This window comes from Drosophila simulans, chromosome X (assembly GCF_016746395.2).
Source record: "Drosophila simulans strain w501 chromosome X, Prin_Dsim_3.1, whole genome shotgun sequence".
NCBI lineage: Eukaryota > Metazoa > Arthropoda > Insecta > Diptera > Drosophilidae > Drosophila > Drosophila simulans.
Genome location: NC_052525.2, coordinates 12127370 through 12138705, shown reverse-complemented (window position 1 = coordinate 12138705; position 11336 = coordinate 12127370). Strand labels below are relative to the sequence as shown.

The 11336-nt window shown below is 40.0% G+C and overlaps 2 protein-coding genes across 14 annotated transcripts in view; both read right to left on the bottom strand.

Moving 5' to 3' along the window:
* Positions 1-766: 766 nt before the first annotated feature.
* On the bottom strand, positions 767-4714 carry LOC6740094 (casein kinase I). Of its 2 annotated transcripts, none has more exons than XM_016181081.3 (4): positions 4324-4714; positions 3176-3321; positions 2340-3114; positions 767-1968 (listed from the first exon to the last, which is right to left on the bottom strand). In XM_016181081.3, exons 2-4 carry the CDS (start codon positions 3252-3254, stop codon positions 1809-1811), a joined length of 1014 nt encoding a protein of 337 aa, XP_016039113.1. In that variant the 5' UTR covers positions 3255-3321; positions 4324-4714; the 3' UTR covers positions 767-1808. The 2 variants fall into 2 exon arrangements, with proteins under 2 accessions (XP_016039113.1, XP_039152744.1); XM_039296810.2 differs by lacking the exon at positions 4324-4714 and adding an exon at positions 3703-3723.
* A 470-nt stretch (positions 4715-5184) lies between these two features.
* The window catches only part of LOC27209183 (syntaxin-binding protein 5), a 34714-nt gene continuing 28562 nt past the window's right edge, over positions 5185-11336 (bottom strand). For 6 of the 12 annotated variants that reach the window (XM_039296808.2, XM_039296796.2, XM_039296797.2 and 3 more), the window contains 9 exons: positions 7230-7346; positions 7046-7168; positions 6856-6975; positions 6324-6779; positions 6122-6230; positions 5970-6056; positions 5813-5908; positions 5614-5738; positions 5185-5539 (listed from right to left, as the gene is read on the bottom strand). In XM_039296808.2, coding sequence (XP_039152742.1) covers positions 5283-5539; positions 5614-5738; positions 5813-5908; positions 5970-6056; positions 6122-6230; positions 6324-6779; positions 6856-6975; positions 7046-7168; positions 7230-7346 — 1490 coding nt within the window. In that variant the 3' untranslated portion in view covers positions 5185-5282. Of the gene's footprint in view, positions 5540-5613; positions 5739-5812; positions 5909-5969; positions 6057-6121; positions 6231-6323; positions 6780-6855; positions 6976-7045; positions 7169-7229; positions 7347-9256; positions 9882-11336 lie in introns of those variants that run through there. The other 6 variants (XM_039296800.2, XM_039296802.2, XM_039296803.2 and 3 more) reach the window with 6 other exon arrangements.

Below are 11336 nucleotides of genomic sequence, written 5' to 3'. Positions count from 1 at the left end.
AAAAGACGTCAGCTAAATTCGTTTTGGATCTTAAAAAAGACCACCTGGAAATAAAAAACATTACAAATCGATTTTTGGAGGCAGACGTTAATTTTAAGAAAGATGATAAACGATGCGCCATTGTAGCATTACCACAAAAAAACATTTCTATACATATAAACAATTTAAAATGTTGACAACTTTCTCTACAAAGATTCTACGTTTTTCTCACTCTTTTGTTTCTTATGTCTTTCAAATAATTTGCTAACTACCAGCTATGCAATCTACTAGATTATATCAATAGTAGCAATACAAATTTAAATAATTTAACCAAACCATAAACCAATGTAGCAATGAAATGTTTTTAGGTCACGTTCAAGTTTTCATAACTAAAATGCATTATGAATGACCGAACGCAAGAGCTGAAAAACACAGGCATTTTGTGTGATTAATTTAAATATAAAAGCATCTTTAATTTCAACTAACAGAGAAAATCAGCTGAAACGAATACAACTTCAAATACAAAGCACTTATGGGGGAAATTAAATGTTGGGGCTCAAATAAAACGTATGCATATATATATATGAATATACAAATTTTATGTAAATTTAATATAGTATAATAAAAGAACTAATTATATGCTACAATTTTAAAAAAAGATTATTAACCAATAGAGCTAATCGCTAATAAACAATGACGTATATTACAACAATAAATATATTTTAATGGACTTCTTTCCCTTTCGTATGCCCCATCTCTGTCTAATGCAGATGTGAACAGCTCCGAGTCGAAATTTAATTTCAACATATTTATTGATGTAATTCAAAAAATTAAATATAAGTTATATTTATAATTATTACGGCGTACTATGCAAAATTACTTTGCAGTTTTGCGGTCTGTTTCTTATTTTTCATTCTTCATTATAATTATTATTTGCTTGTTTTACTCTTGTTGCTGCTTTTATTTTATACTTTCCCCCATCTCAGTTGGCTTTGCTTGGTTGTTTCTCCTCCGCATCCTCCACTATATTTTTTTGTTTGCTTTTCTCGGTGTGTTTTATTAATTTTTTTATTGTTTATTCTTGTTTGTTTTTTGTTTGTTTGTTGCTGTTTATTTTCTTATTTATTCCATTTGAATTAGTTATTGAGTTTTGTTTCGCTCGTTTCATAATTAAGCATTGGATTCGATTTGACGTGAATCAAATGGGTATATGCATACATATATGGTGTTGTGTTTATTCGCTTACATATATACATATACATATATATATAGGTTTAGTTTCCTCAGCATTACTTCATTTTGTTCCTCCAACTCTAGCAATATTATTTTTTGTAATTTATTAGGCTAAGTGTTGTTGATTTCTTTCCCTTTCTTTTCTTTTTTTCTCCCCCATTTGGGCAATGATGTTTGCTTTTTGAGTGGGTGTATGAGAGTGGGTGAGTGTGTGTGTGTGTGTGTTATGCAAGTATGTTGGTTTGTGTGTGGATTGCAAATTGGCTTGAATCGTATTGATTTGCAATAATTTCGGTTTGTGTTACTATCAATCGCAGTGATTCACTCGTGAATCACATTTGCTGGGGTATCATTTTATATGCCCTGCTGATGATGCCGTTGCTTGCTGTGGTTCCTTATTTGTTTAGTATTGAATTTAAATTAATATTAAGAAACATTCGGACGCCCGCTGCTGTTACTCAAGTTTACGGTTGCGTCTGTTTCATATTTGCTCCGCTCCTTGCCGGGCCTTTCGCCCACATCATCCTCATTTACATCCACGCCTCCACGTTCTCCTTCTCTGATGCACTCCCCCCATTCGTCGGAAAGCGCAGCTCTTAGTCCGCCATCAGGGGCTTGCCGTTCTGCTTCTCCTTGTCCTTGTCCAATTGCTCCAAGAGTATAGCTGGATTGGGTTGACCCTGGTGGGTCTTCTGCTTCAGCATTGTCCAGTCGTAGATGTAGTCATACTGATGGTTCAGCGTTCTGAACAGTATGCTGTATTAAAGAGAAAGTTGCGGTTACATCATTCCGAAATAAACAAAAAATAAAAAAAACTATGACCTAAACACATATCGAATACAGCCTCCAAAATGATTATCACCACAAAAGCGATTTTTTGAAATTGCATATTAGAAAATCATATGAATATTTTAATCTATGACGAATGCTTTTAGCTCATTTATATCATGAAAATTGTATACATAGCAACTACAAAAGGGTTCTTTTCGGAACATAAACCAGTTTGGGGTTATTTAAGAAAATGTGAAATGTTACATATTTCAACTCTACAACGTGTCCATTATCAATCCTGACAATCAGGTGTAATCTAAAGATTCGTATGCAATATATGATTTAATCGTACTCACCGGAACAATTGACGTAGGTACATGTAATCTGGCTGCTCCTCGAAGCGCAGGCTACGACAATAGTTCAGATACATGGAGAACTCGGCCGGCGAGCCCTTGCAGAGGACCTCGATGGGCGTGGACATCTTCTTTTCGGAGATCTTCTCGTACTTCTGCTGCTTGGTGTTGGCCTTCATGCCTTGCCAGGGCAGTACGCCGCGATTGAAGTACATCATCACGTATCCAAGCGATTCCATGTCGTCACGCCGCGACTGCTCGATGCCCAGATGGGCATTGATCGAGGCATAGCGGGCAGTGCCGGTGAGGTTCTTGTCCTCGCGGTATACGATGTGATGACGCGTGTGCGGATCGCGGAACTTCTTGGCCAGACCGAAATCGATCAGGAAGAGCTTATTGCAGTGCCGACCGATGCCCATGAGGAAGTTATCCGGCTTGATGTCGCGATGAATGAAACACTTGAGATGGATGTACTCCAAGCGTCCGATCATCTGGTCGACGAGCATCAGAACCGTCTTGATCGTGAAATGGCGCGTACAGAAATTGAACAGATCCTCTAGAGAGGGTCCCAGCAGATCCATGACCAGGGTGTTGAAGTTCTTTTCCTTGCCATGGTGACGTATACGAGGGAATCCCACGCCGCCGCTCAGGATGCGGTACAGCTTGGCCTCGTACAACAGCTGCGGATGGCGGGCGTGGGCGCTCTCCATCTTGATGGCCACTTCTTCGCCGCTCTGGATGCTCATGCCCAAGTAAATGTCGCCAAACGATCCGCTTCCTGTGAATAATTTCCATAGATGAGAGAGAATTATGGGGGTAAAATCGCACCGCTCACTTACCAATCTTCCTGATCACCCGATATTTGCCACCGACGATTATCTCGGGGCGACTTTCCTTCAATATCCGCATCTTGTCCATCCTGGCTAGCTGCTCCTCCGCCTAAGCGCTTCGCTTCAAAAACAGTTGGACGCGTTCACTTGAAAAACTGCATGGGTTGGGAACATTATATGTTTTGTATATTTATTCTGTTTTGTATATTTATTCAATAACTGAACACTAGGAGGTACTAATGATCATTCTGAAACTTGAACACCCTTCATCTAAACAACAATCTCATATTACTCTAATACTACAAAACGAACAGTTTTTGCGGATGTGAGAAAATGCAATCGTGTACTGTTTTATATTTTAACCTTAAGAAAAATGAGTTGTATCTTCTTTAGAGTTGTTTTATGGTCTTTTTGGGAAAGTTTTGAACAGTTGCCCCAAGAAAATGTCGCGACGATTTACAGACCAGCTGACATTTAACTAATATCACCAGAGCCTCTTTTTGCTGTCTTCCCTTGCCCAACACTTTCTTTTCCACCTCTCTTTCTGCTCTCTGGAAATTGTTTTGCTTTTCTTTTCCAGCTTGCACTTTACGTGTTTTTCTGCTGTTTCTGAACGGACCAATCGATATGTCTGCATTATCGATTACACTTGATCCCTACTTGAAGTGATGGAGGTGGAGTGAGGGCAATATTTCCTTGTGCACGGGGGCGGGGTGACGGGAATTTCTAAATAAACACAGACAGACATCGATATACGATATTTATTGGCGACAGGTCCTCTTCCTCTTCTTTCTTACCCCGTTGGAATGCATATTACACACACACACTCATTGCTATGACGCACAACAACAAGAACAACAACGGCAGTCAAAGCGATACACACACACGCACACAGCTGCAGTTGCACCTTACAAATGTTTTACACAAAAGAAAATTTCGAAGGCACACATATACACACACACACGCACGCAGAGTGTGAGAAGCAGACCAACACATTGAAGCGCACAGCGAGACACGCACACCATCGAAGACCCATCACACTCACACACACGTTAGCATATTTAGCACGCATTTGAAACTGGACGAAATGGGTGAAAAAATGATGGATCCTCGCGGAAATCAAACGGTCTAAGTTCACATTTGGGTTATTTTCTTACCAGCAGACGATAAATTGAACTAATTAATGCCCTGCTGGTTGTTTTTTCTCAAGGTTGGGGCTCTCTTTTACAAATATATTCGCTGCTTTTGCTCTGCTGCTTCTGCTGCTGGTGGAGAAAAAAAAACGAAACGGGGAAAATTTCGTCGCAGATCCGTTTTCGTTTTCTTTCGTCGTTATCGTTGTTTTCCCGTTCAGTTTATGAAATATTGCACGAGTTCGCAGCTAGTTTTGTACGCGCACAAACGGAACAAAAAGAGAGGAAATATATGTATTTTATTAACTAAAATAAAATGGTAGATCCAGCAAAAATGCTTTTGCTTATATCGATAGGGCCCGATAGGTTCGAACAAACACTGCCACCTGATATCGTGGTACGATACGCTCAGATAGGTATGAACGAGAAACGATACTTTTCCGTGGTGCACTGCTAAACTATCGTATTGAAATTGTCTTGGCGACTCTGCGGCGATTTTCAACACTGCTGTGCGCGTATAATTCAAATGGGGAACAGGAAACACTTTTCACTCGTGTGCTGCTGTTAAGTTCGAATCTGACACTGAAGTCTACGCAGAGTTGATGGTAGTTTATAAAAATAACGATGGAAAGCAGCACTATTACGTACTTCACATAAAACATGTGAAACAGATAAATTAAATTAAAAATACTTCAATATCCCACAATAATCATTAATACATTAAGACTCCACAGTGCTTGTTTTTTGGTCTATATATTTTTATTAAAAACAGTTTTTTTTGGTTGGTTTTTCTCTTTCAGTTTTTTTGTTTTTGTGAATTTTTGGTTTTTGTTGTTTTTTTTGTTGGTTTTCGGTTTTTGTAAATAACGTGACGACTTGAAAACAGAAATTAAATAAGTGTACTTTACTCGTAATGTAGTAGAAAGTGTTATAAAAGCAATATTACAATAACTGTGGTAGAATTGGCTCCTAAAATAGATATTTTACAACTGATACCACTTCTTGTCTTTATATTTAAGCATTAATTGATGCGCAGTGCCGCTGAAATCTTGAGCAGTGTTGGCCATGCGCTCGGCGCGCTCCTCCAGTAAATTTAGCTTCTCGCCGCGCTCCATGGCCAGCTGGTGCGCCCGGCTGATCTCCGATGCGGCGGTGGAAGCCCTCTGGCCGAGCTGCTCCAAATTGGGGCCAGGTATGTGCCGTGCCACCGATCGATTCGGTTTCCCGCTCTGCTCGCCAACTGCAGGGATAGGGATTGTATGTATTATTGAAATGATTGATGGGAACACATGCAGATGATGCAGATCTACTCACATAGCTCCTCGCGATCCAGGAGTTTGGCGCCACCACCAAATAGACCCTTGAAGAAACCCTCCTTCGGCTGTTCGGGCATTTCGTGTACCGTATATAGTTCACCCATCATCTCCAAAATAAATTGACTTGAATAGGGGAAGATTTACAAATTAATATGCAATGTTTAAAGTACAATGATTTATGTTTTTTTTTGGCTTACCAAAATTCCGATGATATCGTGAATTTTTGAATTTCGGTGGGCGATGCCATGTACAATCCATGACCTTTATGACTAAAGCAAAATATTTTTGATATTCTGTGGAATGGAACAAGATTAGTAAAAGGTGGAAATACAAATATTTTAGCTTAGGACTTACTGAGTTGTATCTTCATGAACAATGATCTGTTGACCCCATATCGAAAGCATTGGATCCACAATTCCCTGTTTACATTTTGTTTGAAAACTAAGTAGATAATGGAACCATTAGTAGTGAAAAAGGTTGGAATACCTTATAAGTTTACGGCTTACCTTAGTTCCATAAGTGGTAAGAAATCAGTATCCAATAACAGTTTTAGACTAGGAAGACTATGTACCATTAGATGGCCATTCGAAAGATAGGTTGCTAAGCAAGAGCCATCTGGAATGAAGGGAACGTTGATCATGATTTTCTTGCTCCAATAATAAAATGAAAATATAACAAGGTTATTATATCCTTAAGTCTCAAAGTCACCTTTCATCGTGATAGTTTCTGCCTTGACTGCAAAATCCATTTCCGATAATTGTATGCGGTTGATGCAGCACTGGTTGGCGACATCGAAGACTTTTGTTTGCTTCTCGCTTGCGATAACGATGTATTGTCGATCGGTGAGAGTTTCCAGGCCGGTGCTCACACTTCCGCTGATGCCGCTGCTGCTGGCGCTGCTGCTGCTCATCCCCCCGCCGCTGGTGACACCGCTTCCACTGCCGCCGGCCGCTCCAGCCGCCGATCCTGCTCCGGCACCACCGCCACCGCCGGCTGGCCCACCTGCGCCTGCACCACCGCTGGCCGCACCACCGCCGGCACCACCACCGCCGCCAGCTCCTCCGCCTGCGGACGCACCACCCGCGACCGAAGTGTTTGATAATGTATTGGCAGTTGTCGGTGTGAATGTGGGACTGGTGCGGCTGCTGCTCTTTGTGGGTGTGCCTTTGAATCATATTCGATATGTATATGGATTAGTCGAGTGCATCAGATCAAAGGGGTATGAAGTGGAGATGCTTACGGTCTTTGTTGTCCCTCTTCTCGTCACGCCAGGTCTCAAACGTATAGGGTATGATCGAACCGTATGAGTCTAAAAAAGACATGGAAGTTATGGATCCTTTGAGTCGTACCACGGGGCCACCTGAAAAGGAGAAGATATTTAAAAATCTTATATAAATGTATTCATTTATGTGCGTGGCATTATCACTTACCATTTATTGTTATCAATACTGGCTGAGATTTGCGCACATCTCGCTCGGGCATGGTGATGAACAATGTCAGTATCGAACCGAAACTAGTTCCAATCCACAAAGTAGGAACAAGTGTCAAAATATCTAGGTAAAAACAATGTTAAATATATGTATAACATATTATCCAATCACCGATCAGTCTTACCATTTCGTTTTGCATAACTCTCGATAAAAGCTAAACAGGTAACAGATTCAGAGGAAGACATATCAATGCTGGACATTGACGATGATCTGGATCTTGAGAAAGTTCCATCCAATTTATCTGTAATTTATTCGGGTTTTGTTTTGGGAATCAGAAAGTGATTTTGGTTTTTTGTTTTTGATGGATTGTATGCCATAGATAGAAGAAAGAGATAAATAAACGAGTTACATTAAAATCGTTACATACGTTCATAAATATTGTGAAAAGAGACAGGCGGATACAGAAATAGAGAGAGATAGAGTGATAAAGAGAGATAGAGATAGATAGATAGAGAGAGAGAGTAAAAGCGGCGGGCGGTAGTAGGCAAAACTATTGCTTAGATATTTAATCGAATTTTCTTTATTATCTAATTGCAATTGCGATTTTGCTCTAAGTTTTTTTTTATGTTTTTTTGAGCTGCACAACACTAAAGTACCGCTAGGCTGCCTAATTGTTGTTAATTGATCTGTGTGATTTCCATGTGAATGTGTTGTTTTCAGCCGCTCGCAGAATTTAAGTGTTTCAAATAATATTGTAGACATATTAATTAAGTTTTTTTGCAAAAAAAAAGTTTACGTTTTCAGTTTTGATTTAAAACTTTTTTAATCATTTTTCAGCGATTAAGAAATGTTAATTTAAAGCATGGAAGACATTATATCTCAGTTTTGGCATTTTGAATCTGTACCTGCGAGCGACTGTTATTTTGTTATATTAATTGTTTTTGTACTATTTTCCGAGTAAGTTTTAAACGGAGTTTTCTAACTTTCTTGCTGTGAGTGCAATTTTGAAAGCAGCAGGCGCGTTGACTAGGTAAAAGAAAAAAATCTCAAAAAAAAGTACGAGTGAAAGTTGCTTGCATGTGTGCTTAGCTAGGCGTTTTTGTATGGATGTGTGTGTGGGTGTGTTAGTGTGCATGTGTGTGAGGACTATGCGTATGTTTAATTTTTTTGCCAATACAAAATCAGATCTTGTTGTACTCTTTATCTTTATAGAAATCCGGTAAGTCTTATTCTTCGTTTAGTTAGTTATTCGGTTTCAAATGCAAGAACAAATACCGAAAGAGAGTATAGAGAGAGAAAGTGTCACAGAGCGAAAGAGACAGACATAGTGGGAGACAGTAGCAAGAGGTAGAGTATAAAGTGAGATAGTAAGAGTAAGGAAAAAAGAGACAGCGAGCAGAGAGCGAACGAGCGAGCGAGATAGATCGAGAGAACATATTCATATGCACTGTTATAACTAGATTGTTTTCTAGGGCTAGAGAAAGACAGAGAGAGAGAGAAATAGAGAGCGAGCGAGCGAGCGAGCGAACGAGCGAGAAAAAGAGACAGACAGCTCCAGCCATCGCCCCCCCTCACAAAAACCCCATGAAACAAATGTATATATATATATACTGAAACATAAATATAATCAAAACGGAAGATACCAAAAATTTCCAAAAATTTCAAATTTAACACGCACACACACATACACACCAAAATACGCAGACAGACACGCACATATACAGAGGAAGGGGGCGGGGCCACAAGCAACGTGCATCGTCTGCTGTCCATATTCATGTGTGCGTGTGTGCGTGCGTGTGCGTTTGCTTGGTTGTGTGCGTATGCGGTGTGACCGTGTGTGTGCGCGAGAAAGAAAGAGACAGACAGAGACACAGTCGAACTTCTAAACTGCCATTGCATTGCAGATTATTGCCCGCATATGCATATATGCTACTCTGTCAAAAACACTCGTTGGTCGCGATAGAGAAGTTCAACTGCACTTAAAGTGTGTTTGTGTGTGTGTGCGTGGTATACTGGTAAAAAAATATGCAATTTGTTTTTCATGACTAGAGGTGCAATCTGATTATTTGGTTGGTTGCTGTTTAGGTTGTTGTTTTTGCTGTTGTTGTTGCTTGTATTGCTTGCTGTTATAATTGGTTGCTATTGTTGTTGTAGTTGTTGTAGTGGTTGCTGTTAGCTGTTGTTTACTGTAGTGCTCTGTTGTGCTCCCACCTTGTGATTTGGACTTTTTTAGGGATTCGTACGATGTCACTGACTGCTGTTGCTGTATAACGGATGTTTGATGCGGATACGGATGCGGATGCGGATACGGATGCGGATGCTGATATTGATGTTGTTGCGCACCTGCACCGCTAGCACCACCACCACCGCTTGCACCACCGCCGCCGCCGCTGCCGCCAGCACCACCACCGCCGCACTCGCCGCCCCATGGATCACAAGACGCCTCAAACGATTGCTGCTGCTGCGATTGCTGCTGTAGCTGCTGTAACTGATGCAACTGTTGCGACACCTGTTGCTGCTGTTGCGGCTCAGCCGCACCACCAAATCCACCGCTAATCGCACTGCTAATACCACCAACACCAACACCGCCACTAGCAACACCCGCACCTGCATCGTCTGCACCGTAAATGGAGGATCCCGCCAATGTTGCTGCTCCCGCTGACGTCGATGTTGCAGGATCACCAGGATCACCACCTAACGATAGTTGTTGCTGCTGCTGCTGTTGTTGCTGCTGCTGTTGCTGCTGTAGCTGCTGCTGCTGTTGTTGCTGTGACTGCTGCAACTGTTGCTGCTGCTGTTGCTGCGGTGCTGCAGTTGCAACTCCGCTGCCGTTGATCTGAGCAATTGCAAAATATACATAAACAATAATTGTGGGAGACATGGGAGAGAGAGATAGAGAGATTCACACACATAGTCAGAGATAGAGAGAGAGATAGATAGAGAGAAAGACAGAGAGAGAGACAGAGAGATAAATGCACTAAATGATTGAATGGCCATCTCTTTCACATTTCGTTGGTTTGGTTACTTTTTCGAGTTTTGTTTCCGGTTTTTTTTTGCAATTTCTCTGTTGTTCTATTTTTGTGCCGAGTGGGTGTGGTTGTGTAGGTGTGATCTGTGTTGGTGTGCGCGTTGGTGATGCGAGTGTTGCATACTTTTCAGAGACACTCAACAAAAGGGTTAGCGAAACTAGTGTGCAAACAAAGACAAATTTCAGTGAGCTTATGTACAGTGAAGGCTGGCTAACTTTCAAAGTTAGATAATCAACTAAATCTAATATTTACTTTATAGTTGTGAAGTTTAATTTTTAGCCTATATGTTTGTTTGTGTACTTTAGAATTTATATCCCGATTTCTATGCATTTATCCTTAGTCCCAAACCAAAATTTTTTAGTCTGATGACTAAACAATGTTTGAACAATTGCCAACCATTCTACAGAATTCAACGCCTTTCTAATTAATCACTAAAAATGTGTTTCATAAAATCAATTTGTTTTTAAAACCAAACAAAACTTTTTTTTTAATAAAAAGCATTGAAGTATGTAAATAAAACTTGTTTTACGTCGTTGTTTTTAAAGCTGTTGGTGTTGAAATTATATTGAAATCAAAAACTTACTTTTCCATTTAATTAGAAAATCAGTCTTTTTAACTCGTTTCTTATTTGACACAAAGCTTTTCTAGGTAAGAAAAATTAAAGATACATAAGCATGAGTGTATTTAAATAAAATTAAAAAAAATAAGTGTAATTCGTCCTCTTTAGCAAGCGATTACTGTAGTTTGATCAATTTACAGTGTTGTCCGCTGATCGTGAATCGTTTGTCGTTAATCGGTTCTTTTTGTGGTGCATAACAAACAAGAGGCGTTGGATGACAATTTGATGTTGGTAATCAGTGCAAGTTATATGTTTACATTTAATATTCCTTTAGGAAAAAGGTATCGAATAATCGAGTATTCGATCACAACACAAATACGAGTACACAGCGAGAAACGGAGGCGTCGTTGCAGTGGTGGTGGGTGGGTGACATTGATTGACAGTGATAAACATAGGATACAATCAAAACACGAGAACACGATAATAATTATTAGGTGATCATAGCAAGAATAACATTTGATTAAAATACTTTGGAAAACATATGTTATGATTTGAGATGTAAGTACAAAAAATACGAGCGAGCAGAAAGAGAGAGAGAGAGAGAGAGATTAGACAGATATATAGAGCGAATAAACGTTGGTGGGTCTCGGGTTAGAACGAGAGGTAGACATGTGGCTATGCGGGCGTATATATTAGCTGTTAT